The 18505-nt window shown below is 38.4% G+C and overlaps 1 protein-coding gene across 2 annotated transcripts in view; it reads left to right on the plus strand.

Annotated features, from left to right (window-relative positions):
* CAMK4 (calcium/calmodulin dependent protein kinase IV) overlaps positions 1 to 18505 on the plus strand; it is a 298827-nt gene that overhangs the window by 187692 nt on the left and 92630 nt on the right. For both annotated transcript variants that reach the window (XM_023548086.2, XM_003404739.4), the window contains exon 5: positions 4358 to 4430. In XM_023548086.2, the coding sequence (XP_023403854.1) occupies positions 4358 to 4430 (73 nt within the window). The remainder of the gene's footprint in view (positions 1 to 4357; positions 4431 to 18505) is intronic.

The following is an 18505-nucleotide window of genomic DNA, read 5'->3' on the forward strand; positions in this document are numbered from 1 at the left end:
TAACTTATTTGGAAAAGAAAACCAGATTGTCATCAGATTTTCTGACAATCACATTTTATATTAAGAGAAAATTGAGTAATATATTTATGATAATCAAGTACTAGACCATGGCCAAACTGTTATGAATATGTAGTAACTCAGGGATTAGTCCCATGAGCCCATCCTGAAGTATAAAGAAAAGCTTTCAGTCAATCAAAATGACTGAAAATATCTTACCATCCAACTGATGGTAGGTATTAAATATATACATTTAGATAAACTTCTTGAATACTGTAAAGTTATTAACAGGGAGTAAACGAATATTTCAAGTCAGTAGTTAGGAGTGAGGTGGGGAGGGAAAATTAGCTAGTGAGATTGCTAATTAAAATCAATATTGCTAAGAGTAGAGAGCCAATAAAACCACACCAAACCCATTGCTGTCGAGTTGATTCCGACTCATAGTCACCCTATAGGGCAGAGTAGAATTGCCCCACAGGGTTTCTGAGGCTGTAATTCTTTACAGAAGTTGATTGCCACATCTTTCTCCATCAGAGTGGCTGGTGGATTCCAACCAGATCTTTCAGCTAGCTGAGCACTTAACCACTGAGCCACCAGGGCTGCTAGAGAACCAACCGACAAACCGAAAGAAGACAAGGGACTAAGATTATTATACAGTGTTAATATTAATAACATTAGAACAAAAGTATAAACACTCCTAAATACCAAAAAAATAAAAAGAAAAAGCACATAAATGGACCACAGAGTGAAAGATTACATAAAAAATTATATATATAATTGTATATATATTATTATTTTATACTAATGTCTTTCTCTTACTTTAAAATAATATTTGTAATAATATACAAGTGTATTAATTATGTAAATATATTAGATATATTAATGCATTGTTGTTGTTGTTGGGTGCCATCAAGTCACGTCTGACTCATTGCAACCCTGTGTACAACAGAATGAAACACTGCCCACTCTTGCACCATCCTCACAATCATTGCTATGTTTGAGCCCATTGTTGCAGCCACTGTGTCAGTCCATCTCGTTTAAGGTCTTCCTCTCTTTCGATGACCCTCTACTTTACCAAGCATGTATCCTTCTCCAGGGACTGGTCCCTACCAATAACATGCCCAAAGTACTCTGGTTGTACTTCTTCCAAGACAGATTTGTTCATTCTTTTGGTCATCCGTGGAATATTCAATATTCTTCACCAACACCACAATTCAAAGGCATCAATTCTTCTTCCGTCTTTCTTATTCATTGTCCTGCTTTGCATGCACATGAAGTGACTGAAAATACCATGGCTTGGGTCAGACTTAGGTGCATGACAGTCCTCAAAGTAACATCTTTTCTTTTTAACACTTTCAAGATGTCTTTTGCAGCAAATTCGCCCAACGCAACACATCAGTGTTCCATGACTATGAATAAAGTGTTCACTGGCCAGTTTTTTTGTTAGATTGTCAGGTCCTTCTTCCTAGTCTGTCTTAGCATGGAAGCTCCTCTGAAACCTGTCCACCATGGGTTACCCTATCGGTATTTGAAATACTGGTGGCACAGCTTCTAGTATCACAGCAACATGCAAGCCACCACAGTACGACAAACTGACAGACAAATGGTGGATTAATGCATTAATGTATAAAAATTGTAATTTACAATAATGCTCTTTTTCTAAGAAATGGGGAGATATGAATATGTGTATATGGCTCTGCTTATATATATATATTTTTTTACTAAGGGTTAAACCATAAGTTTCTGTTTTTTTTGTTTTTTTAAGTTTATCTATAGAAGAGTGGAAGGAATAAGATAGAAGCTAGGTTTATTTGAATATACTTTATACATTTTACTTGGAAACTATGTAAGTATTTCAATTTTAAAGCAAACTTAAGAAGTCATCTCTGTAAATCAAAACTAAAAAAAAAAAAAAAATAGATAAACCTGAATGCGTGTCTAGTTGGTGGCATAACAAAATGAAGAGGAGCTCTTCCAAGTCACTTGTAATCACAATAATTTGACAGCAAATTCATAGTGGAATATACCTTAAGGAAGGACAAAAAAAAAAATTTTTTTTTGAAAAAACAATCTTTTCAGCAATCAGATTAGTGGTGATGGTGTTGGTATTGTTCTTCTGAGATAAAGGGAGCCCAGGTGGCTCAGTGGTTAAAGTGCTTGCCTGCTGGCTGAAAGGACATCAGTTTGAACCCACCAGCTGCTCTGCAGGAGAAAGGTGGCAATCTGCTTCCATAAAGATTACAGTGTAGGAAACCCTAGGGGGTAGTTCTGCTCTGTTCTGTAGGGTCACTATCAGTCAGAATCATCTGAACAGCAATAGGAAAAACGGGAATTATGTGATAAAGAAAACAAGAATATACATGATAACACTATCATTGAAAACTAGGATATTTTGTAGGAGAGAAAGGAAATAGAGATGGCAGATAGAATGAGATACATATATATGGGAGAAAAAACCATGATCCTGATTTTGTATTGCAAGTCAGTATGAACTCATGATGTAGTGTATTTAAAAAATAAACACATAATGCGTTCCCTTGCTATTTCCCCTAAAAAGGCCTAAAACAGTGACCGACTCAGAAGCAATCGGCACCCTGGGCACCCTGTATTATTTCCCACTAATTGGGAAAAACACCCCTTAGAGAAACGGCTGATTCCAGGTCTGAGGCCAACAAACGTGTAAGACTAGCCTGGAATATCTTATACAAAATAAAAAGGGAGCTATCAAATACTTCAAAAGCCAACTTGAATAGGCTACCACTGGCCCAAAATGGGACATTTTGCACATCAATAAGAAAAAGAGCTGGAGAAGATTGAAACATATCAATTGTGTTTAAATCCATAAGCTCAAAACCTACAAAAAACAAGCAAACAAAAACACTAATTGGTCACTGTTGGAAGATGTTGTTGAACCAAATCATTATTTTGAAAGCTGGCAAGTAAAAGAATCAAGCGTTTATCCTCCCTTTCCTATAGGAACTGTATCATTAGAAATTTTCCAGCTAATAAAGAAGAAGGAATGATAGATTTAGAAATTACCAATTTGAAACCTCTAATGTTTTAATGAATCTAGGTATTGATGATCAACTGCCGTTAACCAAAAAGGGAAACAACTAGACATATGACTCCTCGTGAACACACACAATATAGCCTGTAAAGTATACTTGTTAAAAAATCAGCCTGAATCTCCTCAAGATCCTAGCACTAACTGCTCATTAATAGGAGGTCAGAGAAACATATTCAAAGACACCAAGAGGATGGAATCAGATTTCCATGGTGTGGGAGACACTCATGATTAAGTGACCCAGTTTTCAACAAAATAATTGCAAAGTAGAGAGAAAGACTGAGAGCGAGACCGAAGGAGAGGGTCAGGAAGGAGGGAAAGGAAGAGGGAAAGAGAAAGAACCAACAGATTAAAAGAGAACACAATAAAAGCCATATCAACCAATCAAATTGTATGGACTTTATTTGAATACAGATCCAAACAGAGGAAACTATTTTACCATGTCCAAAACAATTGGAAATTATAATTTATAGATATGGTAATAGCATTGTGATTATGATTTATGAGTCTTTATTTCTTAGTATTTCTAAAATTTTTTTAATCTATGTACCTAATTGCTCCCACTCCCTTTTATTATTTTGAAGCAAATACTAGACATCATATAACCTTACTCATATGTTAAATGATGTCTAGTATTTGCTTCAAAATAATAAAGAGTAATTTTTAAGGGGAAGTAATTAGATATGTAGATAAAACAGGATTGACCATTAATTAATTATTGTTGAAGTGATAAATTATATTTGCTACATAGGGTTGCTGTGAGTCCAAATGGACTCAGCAGCAATGAGTTTGGTTTGGGGCTTATGTAAGGTCTCTGAGTGGTGCAAACCTTTTGCACTTAACTACTAAACGTTGGCAGTTTGAACCTACCCCAAGGCACTGAGGGAGAAAGGAGCAGTACTACTTTGTGATACATGGGGTCCCCGTGAGTCAGAATCAACTCAATGGCAACAGGTTTTTAAATTTTTTTTTAGTTTTGGTTTGCTATATATTGTCTACTTTGTATATGTTTAAAATTATGTGTAATACACTGTTTTTGTTTGTTTTCAAACAGATTGGACAGTCCAAACTAAGGCTAAATAAACCCAAAGATTTTAGAGTAGTTAGTCTATGGAAATCTTTTCCCTGGTATTTTGATAAACCAAAAATCAAACTGGTTGCTATTGAGTTGTTACGACTCGTATCTACTCTATAGCTTTTTGCAATTGCTTAAATGCCCATTGTTTCATTAACTTAAAAAAAAATACCCATTCAACTGAATACACATGTCTGAGAAGTGTTTCATGTTCCTTCCAGGATTGTGGAAAAGGGGTATTACAGCGAGCGAGATGCTGCAGATGCTGTTAAACAAATCCTGGAGGCAGTTGCTGTAAGTACGAAGTAATAGCAATGGTGTAACCCTTAGTGATCGCTTCCTTTCACAGAATAATCATTCGAACAGTGTGTGTCTGTGATAAGCCATAAAATTTATAGTTAAAGAGTATGAAATCTTTAGTGGAACGTATGTTGAATACACTGACGTTTTCTACTGATTACTCAGACTCTGAAAGATGCCGTCCTCCTATGTAATGCCAGGATTCTACTAACATGATTTCCATTCTACTATTAGGAAACCAAGTCAGACTAGTGCCTTATTTGTTCCTTTTGTCTTTCCTCTTTCTTTTTTTTTTTTTGCTATTTTTGTTACTTTTTTAAATTGGTAGGGAAGTGCAGGAGGGTTGAGTGTGATTAAATACAGACCTTGGAGTACAGAGATTATTGATTTTTCTTCCAAGACCAGAAATGAGTGAATTAGAAAGAAAAAATTGAATGTGGCCACTTTATATTTTAAAGGAAAAAAATCTAAGTTAATTTAAACTGAAATATGCATTTTATAAGTTCATGGTAGAAGGAAACTCACATTTAAAACTATAGATAATTTTGGGAAGTTTGTTTGGATTGAATTAATCAGGAATTATTTGCCTAGATAATACAGAGTCCACTGTTTAAAACCTTCCAGTATATTTAATGGTGTCTAATTTTTTTTCTTAATATGTGCTAGGACACATTGGTGATTCATTTATTGACTCTAAAGCCAGAACAAATTGTTCCCTGAACTAACAGGATAGGGCCCAAGGGGAGTTGTTTATTAGGATCAGGTAAAGAGACACATTTATAAAATACGTCTAATATTAAGATGTATTCTATTATTCAGAGTCAATTACCTAAATAAAATCTTTATTCAATATCTTGACGAATCAGCCACAGTGACAGGAGCCCATGTTCCTATCAGCTTTACCCACAGCAAAGACGAGAAAGAAGGAATGAAGGAAGGGAAGAAGAGATAGAGGGGGCAGGGAGCAAAAAGGGAAGGAAAGAAGGGAGGGAGGTAGGGAGGAAAAGCCCTGATAACTAATTAGGTTATCTACCAATGACGAAAAAGAAAAAACAGTCTTCACAATCTTTGCATAGTGCTGTTAGAAACGGCAGATCTGTGGTCTAACAAAATCCTTTATTGAGTTATCAACACCAAATTCCATCAGCTTTATAGTGCATAAATTATTCCCTCCTGTAAGTTTTTCTGGTCTTTTTGCTACGGTGAGGGAGAAAAAGAATTGAAATGGGGATGAATAAAAGCTGGAAAGGATGACATGAAATTTTACCCTAAATGCATAATACAGCTGATTGTGGGACTATTGAATATCAAATTTATCTTCTCATTGTACCCAAAATAACCAGTCCATTCCAGCTTTTTTATCACACACAGTGTATTTACCATCCCTGGCATCCTAGTCTTGCAGACTTGGAAAAGGTTTTTAGTTCTTCAAACTACTTCTCTGTTCACATCCACCTTCTCAGCTTTGGTTGATTCTTCCTTCGACTAAACCTAATCCTGCTCCGCATCATGCTATGACTGTTTCCAGCCATTTTGGTTTGTTTTTTTTACTTCTAGTTGCTTCCAATCCCTGTCCTTCAGTATGTAAGTCTAGAATCCTCTTCTGCAATCACTGTCTTCATTTCATCGCTCCAAGTTCAATAATGGCAATTTCGTACCTTTCTTAAATACCCATTTTAAATCCTCATTTTTCATTACTGTTCACGATAGATTAGCTATTTAAGTAAATTTGTGGACAATGGCCCACCATCCCTTTACCCAAAAAAGACAGGCAGTTGGTGTAGGAATTAAGTGGACTTTTGGAGTCAAACAGAGTTGGGTTCAGTTTCTGGCTATATGAGCTTGGGCACATCACTTAACACTTCTGAGCCTCAGTTTCCTCGTGTAAAATAGGCATAACATTCAACCTAACAGGGTTGTGGAAAAGATTAAATTAGACAAGGTATGGAAAACGCAGTAAGTTCAAAAGAGAGGAAAGAAATAAGCATCTTCAGACTCAGTATATTCATTCAAAGTTTTGTTAGATATTGTAAATGTATACAGAGCTATGGTGTCATAGTGGTTAAATGTTCGACTGCTAACCAAAAAGTCGACAGTTCAAATCCACCAGCTTCTCTTTGGAAACCCCATGGGGCAGTTCTACTCTGTCCCATAGGGTCACTATGAGTAAGAATTGACTGGATGGCAAGGGGTTTATGGGTACATGTATATATATAGGAAACCCTGATGGCGTAGCGGTTAAGAGCTATGGCTACTAACCAAAAGGTCAGCAGTTCGAATCTACCAGATGCTCCTTGGAAACTCTGTGGGGCAGTTCTACTCTGTCCTGTAGGATTGCTATTAGTTGGAATCGACTTGATGGCAAAGTTTTTATGCATACATACCTACTCCCCAGCTAAGTACTAAAATAAAAAATGATTGTGCTATGATGTTCTGTTCCTTGATCTGGATGCCAGTTGCACAGACGGATTCAATTTGTGAAAAATCAGCTATACTTTTCAGTATGAATACTGTTGTTGTTAGTTGCCATCAAGTTGGCTCCGACTCATGGTGACCTTATGTATAACAGAATGAAACATCACCTAGCCCTGTACCGTCTTCATGATCATTGGTTTGTTGGGGCCCATTGTTGTGGCTATTGTGTCAATCCATCTCATGGAGGGTTTCCCTTATTTTCGTTGACCCTCTACTTTACCAAACATGATGTCCATTTCTAGTGATTAGTCTTTCCTGATGAGTTGTCCAAAATTGTTATAAAAACCAAAACCAAACCTGTCAAGTTGATTCCAACTCATAGCGACCCTAAAGGACAGAGTAGAACTGCCCTATAGGGTTTCCAAGGAGTGCCTGGTGGATTCAAACTGCTTACCTTTTGGTTAGCAGCCATAGCTCTTAACCACTACACCACCAGGGCTTCCAAAATTGTTATAACAGGTAGTAAATCCTCAAATCAGCATACTGTGTATGTATGTTTGCAACTTAGCCAACTGAATTAATGTACTTTTATGTGTCCAGTTTTATCACACACCATTACATTTTGAAATTTTCATACAGTTAGATTTTTTTTTTCTTTCTCAGATAGAAGCTTACTATGCTCTGATTCCATGCTGAGACAGTGGGTCCCAAAACTCACCACTATCGAGTCAATTCTGAATCATAGTGACGCTATAGGACAGAATAGAACTGCCCCATAGGGTTCCCAGCTTTGTAAATCTTTAGGACTGGTGGGTTCTAACCACCGACCTCTTGGTTAGTAGCCAATGGCTTTAAGAGACAGTGGGTGGGTATTTATAATAAGGGGAGGAGTACATGCGTCCCTCAGTCTGTTACCCTCCTCTCCTATGCTCATCTACTGACAATAAAACTTTAGTTCAAAATGCGATAATCTTCAAAATAGTTGTTCTGAGTGCTTCTTTTTTGCCTTTTGTATACATTGGGTTCATTTCTGTACAAGTAACAAAATGCATGAAGTCAGGAGGTGTTTATTGTAAGGATACAGAGATGTGTGAAGAAACCTAAAGGCAATCACACAACAGTCAGGACTCCTTTCTTGTCTGTGATCACCTGCTTCCCTCTTCTCTCTTCCAACCAACTTTATCTACTTCTCTGGTCCACAAGGTGATATGTTGCCGCCCCAGCCTTCCTGCACTGACATGTGTATCAATTTCCTAGGGCTCCTGTAACAAATTACCACAAACTGGGTGGCCTAAAACAACAGAAATTTATTGTCTCACCATTCTGGAGACTAACCCAGTAACCCAGTGCCGTCGATTCTGGAGACTAGGAGTCCAAAATTGGGGTATCAGCAGGTCTATGCTTTCTCTGAAGGGTCTGAGGGAAGATTCTTCTTTTCGTTGTCCAGCTTCTGGTAGTCTGAGGTGTTCCTTGTGGCCCCATAGCTCCAATCTCTGCCACTGTCTTCATATGGCCTTCTTCCCTCTGTGTCTCTACTCCTCCATGTATAAGGATACCAGTCACGTGGCTTAGGGCCCATTCTACTCCAATAGGAAACCCTGGTGGTGTAGTGGTTAAGTGCTACAGCTGCTAACCAAGAAGAGGTCGGCAGTTTGAATCTCCCGGGCATTCCTTGGAAACTCTATGGGGCAGTTCTACTCTGTCTCGATGGCAGTGGGTTTGGCTTGGTTTTTTGGCTACTCCAATATGGCCTCATGTTGACTTAACCAATTACATCCGCATAGATCTTACTTCCAAATAAGTCACATCCGGGGGTTAGGACTTAGCATATCTTTTTTAGAGGGATATAATTCAACCCATAATAGCATGTTACAGTAAAAATTCAAATCTGACTCTCAACAGATAAAAATATCACTCAATTTCAATTCCAAATTTCAAGAGAGAAGCTACATTTGGCTCCTCTTGGGCCAGGTGTCCTCTCCTAGTTCGGTTATTATGTACAGGGTGCAGGCTGGGCAGTATAAATGTGGCTGACAGGGCTAGACTAGAATTGGGGTAAGGGAAGAGGGGAATTGTTTCTTGTGAGCTAGGCAACCACAACAGAAGATATCTTCACTATCTGTTCTGGTACTTTTTTTTCTGCTATTATCTTTTCATGTTCCTCTCCATTCCTGAAATTTTTGTTGTATTCTGGACTTTTGTATTTGTTTTGAATGGCAGTCTGGGGTTTGCCATGAAAACATGATTTCATTTTGAATATAATTTCATTTTGGTGGATGCCCTACTAATTTTATCATGTAAGAACTACCTTTACTGAGTATCTTTTTCTTTGAGCAACTTTAGTCATTCCTCACATTCCCACATTCACATCTGTATAATCCAAGCTCTCTGGTTTACAGTAGATTTATGTTCCCTAATTCTTTCGTTCACTGATACCAGAATAGAACTCTGACATTGCTTCCTCAATCTTCTTCATCTTTATAAATGGGACCACCATTAAGCCATTATTTGCTAAAAACCTAGAGTTCACCCTCAATTTGTTTTCTTCACATCTCAAGGATACCATCAAGTCCTGTCAATCTACCTCTAAATTATAAGCTGAATTTGACCATTTTTTTCATCTTCACTAAACTACAGACCTAGTTTAAGCCATCGTCTCCTACCCAGACTACTACAGCTTCTTCTAATTTGTCAGCCTACTCCTGCTACCTAAAGTCCTCACATTACCCAGAGTGATTTTGTAAATCTTAAATCAATTACATCATGTTTATGCTTACATCCTCCAATGGAATCCCATTAAAAATAGAATAAAAGAAAAATTCTTTTATATATTCTAGGATGCCCAACATATTCTGGCTCCCCCATACCATCCCATTCTCTTTGCATATCGTTTTTGCTCTCCTTCACTGTGCTCAAGCTACACTGGCCTTTTTTTCTGATCCTCATAAAGATCTGTTAATTCGCATGTCAGAGTCCTTGTTGTCTCTTGGTCTGGAGCCTTTTTTTCCTCACAGCTTTCTGTTGCTCAATCCCTGATCTAACTCAGATCCCTGCTTAAGTGTCTCCTCTCTAAAGTGGCCATCCCTGGCCACTCTACCTAAAATAGTGCCCACCACTACCTCTTCAAATTCTTCTGAATTCTATTACCATGTTTTACTATCTTTTTGTTGTTGTTGTTGTTGTTAGTTGTCCTTGAGTTGGCTCCAATTCATGGTGACCCCATGTACAACAGAGTAAAACATTGCCTGGTCCTGTACCATCTTCACTATCATTTGTATGCTTGAATCCATTGTTGTGGCTGCTGTAATTTGCAGAGTCTTCCAACCTAGGGAGCTCATCTTCCAGCACTATATAGGGCAATATTGTGTTGTGATACATGGGGTTTTCATTGGCTAATTGTGGGAAGTAAATCACCAGACCTTCTTCTTGGTCTGATTTATTCTGGAAGCTCTGCTGAAACTTGTCAACCATGGGTAACCCTGTTGGTATTTGAAATATCAGTGGCATAGCTTCCAAAATCATACCCACATGCAAGCCACCATAGTACAGCAAACTGACAGGTAGTGGTATTGTCTTTTAGCACTTATTACTACTTGAAATTTTACATCATTTTATCTGTATGTTTGTTGTTTATTGTCTGTCTCCATAAGAGTAGGGACTTGGTGTTGTTTGCTGCTATATTCTCAGTGCCTCAAACAGTACCTAACAATAGTAGTTACTCAATAAATATTTACTGAAGGAGCAAATGAAAATTTATCAAAACAGAAATAACCATGATTTCTATATTTTGTCTTTCAAAGTGATGCCACATTAACTATACATCTTTACTGTCATTTTCTACTCATGAAACAAACTATGTAACTTCTCATCATAAAATTATTTTCTGCTTCCTTACTACCATTTCATTCTTTTCCTGTCATTCAAAACTCACCTTCTTCGGTAAGTATGTTCTTTCTGGTTGCCTCCATTCCATTCATTTAGATCAGTTTTTTTTTTTTTTTTTTTGGTTCTTCACAGCAGGCATGGTTCAAGATTCAATTTAGTGATACCTCAGAGAGCTGACTAGGGGAAGCCTATTCTCATTCAGTGAACACAAAACAGATATTTTCAGCATCAGAATTGTCCACCTGTTGGAGTTATACCAATTAAAGAATAAAAGGCCCTAAGTCCAGATGCTTTAGCTAGAGATGCCCCACACGGCACATAAGGACTGAAGTTTCTAGGATTCTATTCCAGGTCTGCAGAGAATTAAATAATCTGCTAATTCTAAATTTTTAAAAAATGTACTGTTATACCTACTCAGAAAGCTGAAGTTTAGGAATGAGGCTACACATTCAGGGCAAGCACTGTTTGAAAGAAACTTCATAAAAACAAGATTTTCTCTGATTACTGCAGCCGAGTTAACTTAAGACAAAAAATTAAAGTCATTTCCCTAAGTGTTTCATAGGTACAAAGCAAAGCATTTTAAAACTTGTGAGAAATGGCTGACATTTATGAAATAGCTTATTGTCAACCACACAGCTACAGGTAGCTATAAAAATAGGGCAGTTAGGAACTCAAAGTAATCAATGATACATCTCACATTTCCTTAGAATCACACAGTTATAAGACTATATCTAAGCTGGTTTCTGAAAGGAGGGAAGCAGAAAACCTAAAGACTGAAAACTTCTTGGGAAATATGTTACAGGGATAATTATACCTCTTAGGTAACATATCTTCCTCCCTCCCCATTCCATCCCAATTCTTGCCCCACATATTTTACAGTATTTTCCTGACTGTAACCATGCTCCTTCTGCTTTTCAGCTTTAAATAGCATTTTTGAAAGCTTTTAAAGTGAATTCTAAAGATATTTCTCCCTTTGGATTTGAATGCATTCAGCTAGCCTTGAAGGCAGACTCTTAAATAAACCTTTTTGAGTATTCTGTCTTCCTAAAATGAATTCCAGAAAGTCTCAAGTTAAATGGTCCAGGTTAATCTGGACATTCTGGAAGGTCACCTAGTCCCTACCCATCATAAAGCACAATGCCAAACCTTAAAGCCCCCATTCCATTTTCTTATAGAGATAAATCGGGAATAGTTCATCTCCTCTGACATCTGTTACTGCTGCCACCACCTCCAGTACATTCCTTGTCACCATTTATATCCTGCTGTTCTTCTGTTTCCAAAAAATCATCCTCCCTTCCTTTTCCCACCACTGATTCAGCCTTCCGTCTCTTCCTGACTACAGTTCTCTTTGGTCTGCCTTATTTTTAAGCCATGACTTCTGAGCCTGGGGAAGCTTATACAGTGGAATTTAGTATTGCATTTAGTAAAAAAATTTTTTTACTAAAATACAAGGGAATTGTAGCTTTCTGGGTAAAATTGTGTTAAAGGTTGTGATGATGGTGGTTATCTTAGTTATCTAGTGCTGCTATAACAAATACCCCAAATAGATGGCTTTAAAAGACAGAAATTTATTTTCTCAGAGTTTAGGATGGCTAGAAGTTCAAATTCAGAGCACTGACTCTAGGGGAAGGCTTTCTCTGTCAGCTCTGGAGAAGGTCCTTGTCTCTTCAACTTCTGCTTCCTGAGTCCATGGAGATCTCCATGTTTCTTGGCGTCTATCTGACCCCATTTCTGTTCTGCTCTTGTGTTTAATCTCTTTTACGTATCAAAAGAGATTGACTGGATACACCTAATACTAATCTACCTCATTAACATAATAAAGATAACCCATTCCCAAATGGGATTGTAACCATAGGCATAGAGGTTAGAATTTACAACACATATTTTTGAGGGGTACAATTCAATCCGTAACTGTGGTGAAGAGTCACAAACAGAAGCGTCTATCCCTTAAAAGTATGGAAATCGATATGGTGTCTGAGTATCAAAGGAAAAAACAGGAAATGGACATGACTATAAGAATACAAGAAAAAGATGAAACAGTAAAGGCTCCCCTTGGCAGGGGATAAAACAAAACAAAACCCTGTAACTTGCCCCCTTAAAAAAGCAATAGAGTTAGCGTATTAGAGAATCAATTTTATTTTGTTAAGGAAGGTTATCCCCATTTATCAGTCCAGGTCCAGTCAGGAGACAGATATCACATGCATTATTTTAACAGAGAGAATTCAATATAAAGAATTGATGACTAGATATTAAAGAACTGAAAAGGCAAAAAAGGAAAACTAAACTAAGGGATTGTGGAGGTAACAACTTCAGGAAGCAGCTTCTACTCCTAGAGGTGGGGAAACAAAGTGAAGTGGTTGAAATTATTAAAACTTCGATGCTTTAAAGATATGCACTGTGAACCTTTGATGAGGGCTCTCTGTTTGGTTTGCACTTGTGTCTGAGCTCTGAGGAATTCCCCATGAAGCTAGGACCCAGGCCACTGAAGATTGTACTCCAGCCGTGGGCTATGAACATTGAAAAAACTGGTATCAGCTGCTGCTACTGGAATCTCCTGCCATTGGAGTGGGTAAAAAGTCTTTCTAGGGTGACATAATTAGGAATGACAAGCAAAAAAAAAAAAAAAGCTCAAAAAGCAAAAAGGAAGGAATAATTCTCTTCATCTTCCTCCAGCTTCTCTTTAGTGTCCTACAGTGGTAGAGCCAAATAGAGAGCCAGCAGCCAAAGAAAAAAATAGTGTGTAATTCAAATCCCAGCATTCCAATGGACTATAGAAGGGTGGGTTTAAAATTGAGAGACAAAAGCTTAATAACTGGTACAGGAAATTATTCAAAAATAAAGTAAAATAATTCTCAAAGTTTCTATTTTTATTTACAAAGTTTTATAAAATGTTTGTAGTCCTTACTGAAGTGTTTGAAATGGTCCTAGCAGTCAATGGAATCAGAACAAGTGAGGCATCACTAAAATAAATTACTATCAGTATTTAGCAACCAATACTATGCTTGAAGGAGCCCCGGTGGAGAAGTGGTTAAGAGCTTAGGCTGCTAGCCAAAATCAGCTGTTCAAATCCACCAGCCGCTCCTTAGAAATCCTGTAGGGCAGTTCTACCCTGTCCTATAAGGTCGCTATGAGTCGAAATTGACTTGACGGCACACAACAGCAGCAGCAACAACAACTAAGTGATTAAGTACTTGGCTACTCATTGAAAGGTCGGCAGATTGTACCCACCCAGTGGCTCCACAGAAGAAAGATGTAGAAGTCTGTTTTCATAAAGATTAAACCTGTTGCTGTTGTTGAGTCAATTCTGATTCATAACAACCCTGCAGGACAAAGTAGAATTGCTCCCATAGGGTTTCCAAGGCTATAATTCATGTAAAAGATTATAGCCTAGGAAACCCAATGGGGCAGTTCTACTCTGTCCTATAAGGTCTAATGAGTCAGAATCAACTCAGTGGCAATGAGAATGGTACTTGCTCTTTGTTACCGTGACTGTTCTTGCTTGAAGCCCTGGTGGTGCAACAGTTAAGCACCAGGCTGCTAACTAAAAGCTACATGGGAGAAAAGACCTAGCAATCTGCTCCTGGTAAGAATTACAGCCTAGAAAACCCAATGGGCCGTTCTACTCTGTCACAAGGTGTCACTATGAATTGAAAATCAACTCAACAGCACCTAGCAACATTGTTTCCGCTTTGGTCTACTTATTGTCAATGAAAAAGTTCTTAGAGTTCAATTAGGTAATGAGAGGCTGAAACAGAAATATGTTGTCGTTTTTGTTTTGAATCTGTCAATATCTATTGGTATTTGCATTTTTTTTTTTTTTTTTGGAGAAGTTTGTCCCTTGTTATTCCAATTTGAATACTGATCTCTCAAGGGTGGATTTTAATGCAAAGCTCCACACTGAAACACTATACTGATATTACCAGTAAAAAAATAAAAATGGTCATATATTCTTAACAAGAATTGAAAGATCAGTTTCCAGAAAATAAAATAGACTGATGACTCAGAGTATATATGTTTTACCAGAAAAAAATTTGAAGCAAAAAAAATTACATTCTGAAAATGATAGCTCAATATTGAGAAATTGATCATCTAAACACAATTCCTAAAAATAAAGAAAACGTATTTCTCATTAAATGTATTTGTGCCCATTCCAAAGAAAGGTGATCCAGAGGAATGTGGAACTTATCGAACAATGTCATTCACAAGTAAGATTTTGCCAAAGATCATGCAAAGCAGTTGCAGCAGTCCATTGACAGGGAACTGCCAAAAATTCAAGCCAGTTTCAGAAGAGGATGTGGAATGAGAGATATCATTGCTGATGTCAGATGGATCTTGGCTGAAAGCAGAGAGTACCAAGAAGGTGTTTACCTGTGTTTTATTGACTATGCAAAGGCATTTAACTGTGTGGATCATAACAAACTATGGATAACATTACAAAGAATGAAAATTCCAGGATACTTAATTGTGTTCATGCAGAACTTGTGCATAGATCAAGAGGCAGTTGTTTGAACAGAACAAGGGGATACTGCATGGCTTAAAATCAGGAAAGGTGTGTATCAGGTGTGCATCTTTCACCGTACTTATTCAATCTGTGTGCTGAACAAATAATCCCAGAAGCTGGACTATATGAAGAAGAATGGGGCATCAGGATTGGAGGAAGACTCATTAACAACCTGTGATATGCAGATGACACAGCCTTGCTTGCTGAAAGTGAAGAGGACTTGAAGCACTTACTGATGAAGATCAAAGACCACAGCCTTCAGTATGGATTACACCTCAACATAAAGAAAGCGAAAATGTTCACAACTGGACCAATAAGCAACATCATGATAAATGAAAAAAAAAAAAAGAAGAAGATAAATGAAGGAAAGATTAATGTTGTTAAGGATTTCATTTTACTTAGACCCACAATCAACACCCATAGAAGCAGCAATTAAGAAATCAAATGACACATTGCATTGGGCAAATCTGCTGCAAAAGATCCCTTTAAAGTGTTGAAAATGAAAGATGCCACTTTGAGGACTAAAGTGCATCCGACCCAAGATACGGTATTTTCAATCATTTCATATGCATGCAAAAGCTGGAAAATGAATAAGGAAGACTGAAGAATTGATGCCTTTGAATTATGGTATTAACGAAGAATATTGAATATACCATGGACTGCCAGAAGAACTAACAAATCTGTATTGGAACAAGTACAGTGAGAATGCTCCTTAGAAGTAAAGATGGCAAGACTTCATCTCATGTACTTTGGACATGTTATCAGGAGGGACCAGTCCCTGGAGAAGGACATCATGCTTGGTAAAATACAGGGTCAACAAAAAAAAGGAGGACCCTCACTATGACTGACTGACACAGTGGCTGCAACAATGGGCTCAAACATAAAAATGGTTGTGAAGATGGCACAGGACCAGACAGTGTTTTGTTCTGTTGTACATAGGCTACGAGCCGGAACTGACTGGATGGCACCTAACAACAACAACAACAGAGTAAAGGTGCAACAGATTGAAATAGCATAATGTGTTAGGAGAACTGTTGGTCCTTGCATGTTGCTAGAAAGTAAAATAAAAATGTCAAGTACTGGGCCTTGAGAGAGAGGCAGGGCGCCTGTCCTGAGGAGCTTACAGGACATGCTAAAGAGCTTCAAGTGATTCTGCAGGTGAGGAAGTCATGTGGGGTTTTGCTGTGAGACTGTCACTCTGATGGGAGTGTGAAGTCCAGAAGCAGTGGGGACAGTTAAGATGATACTAAAATGCCCAATCAAGAGATAGAATGCATCCAAAGGGAGTAGCTTGTGACTCTATGAATTAAATGCATTAACCAACTGTTATAGATTTAATTATCTGTCCCAAAAAGATATTTTGAAGTCCTAACCTCCGGTACCTGTGAATGTGACCTTGTTTGGAAATAGTATCTTTGAATCTGTTATCAGTTGGCATGGAGTCATACTGTTACCAAATGCCAATCTGACACAAAGGGTCTTTGTCTTTTCCAAAGTAAGAATACATGTGAAAGACAAACATTATCTTCAGCAAGCTTTATTTTGCTTGAGTCAAGCAAAAGGAGTCAGGGTGGATCTAAGCCTCTCCAAAAGAGTGACTCGAAAAGGGAAGCAAGGCTAGGGCTTGTATGTGTTCCGTGGAGACAATAGAGTAATGAATATTTAGTGGGCTTCTTTCAAGGGGGGTACTTCTCAGAATGGTGGTGTATGCTAACTAGGTTGCACAGTGCATCTGGAATCTAAGATGGAACACATGCTGATACTCAAGATGGTGTCCTCTGGGCAGCCCTTGGCATCACTTATGGGATATAGCGCAAGCACACTTGATCTTCGGTACTACATCGCCATCTTGGGAGGGCTAAGGAAGGTGAAACAGCAATCACACTCTGGTCCTCTATGCATACAGAGCCTGCAAAGGAGGAGGGGACTAGAAAGACACTAAGAAGGAGACAGTAATTCATGGGCTGCCCCAATCCTATCTCCTGTTCACAGGGTGGGTTCCTGTTTACCCAACTTCTAGATGGTAATCTTTTTAAAAGCTCTTTTGTTCCACCAGCACAGTTAACCCTATCTGTCTCGTCTCATGATAGGGTGTGGTTCCTGTTTACTCAACTTCTAGATGATAATCTTTTAAAAGCTCTTTTGTTCAGCAGTTAAGTGCTATGCCTTCTGACCAAAGGGTTGGTAGTTTGAACCCACCAGGCGCTCTTTGGAAACTGTGGGGCAGTTCTACTCTGTCCTGTAGGGTCACTATGAGTTGGAAGCGACTCGACGGGACTGGGTTTGGTTTTTTGGTTCTGGCTCGTTCAGCCACCGTCACAATTAACCCTATCTGTCTCAATACTGGAGTAGGACTGATCCTAATCCAATAAGAGTAGTGTCCTTATAAAAGAGAAGAAACACAGAGAGACACACAGAGGGAGGACAGCCATGTGAGGATAGAGGCAGAGATTGTTGCAGCTGTAAGACAAGGACACCTAGGACGTCAGTGCTGAAAGGCAAAAAAGGACCCTCCCCTGGAGCTTCAGAGAAAGCATGGCCCTGCGGATACCCTGAATTCAGACTTCCGGCTTCCAGTACTGTAAGACAATAAATTTCTGATTTTATAAGCCACCTAGACAAGATACTTTGTTATGGCAACTCTAGGAACCTAATACAAGTAAGCAAAGAATTCCCCTGTGTCATGGATTGAATTATGTCCCCCCCAAAAATGTGTACATCAACTTGGTTAGGCCATGATTCCCAGTATGGTATGGTTGTCCCCCATTTTGTGACTGTAATTTTATGTTAAAAGGATTAGGGTGGAATTGTAACCCCACCCTCACTCAGGTCATCTCCCTGATCCAAGGTAAAGGGAGTTTCCCAGGGGTGTGGCCTGTACCACCTTTTATCTCTTAAGAGATAAAAAGGAAAGGGAAGCAAGCAGAGAGTTGGGGACCTCATACCACCAAGAAAGCAGCCCCAGGAACAGAGCACGTCCTTTGGATCCAGGGTCCCTGTGTCTGAAAAGCTCCTTGACCATGGGAAAATACAGGACAAGGACCTTCTTCCAGAGCCGACAGAGAGAGAAAGCCTTCCGCTGGAGCTGATGCCTTGAATTTGGACTTTTAGCCTACTTTACTGTGAGGAAATAAATTTCTCTTTGTTAAAGCCATCCACTTGTGGTATTTCTGTTATAACAGCACTAGATGACTAAGACACCCTGGGATCTTCTCTGCCATTGTTGATGAATGTTAGGTATGTGAAGACTTGGAGATTATGAAAAACA

Source organism: Loxodonta africana, chromosome 2, assembly GCF_030014295.1.
Source record: "Loxodonta africana isolate mLoxAfr1 chromosome 2, mLoxAfr1.hap2, whole genome shotgun sequence".
Lineage (NCBI taxonomy): Eukaryota > Metazoa > Chordata > Mammalia > Proboscidea > Elephantidae > Loxodonta > Loxodonta africana.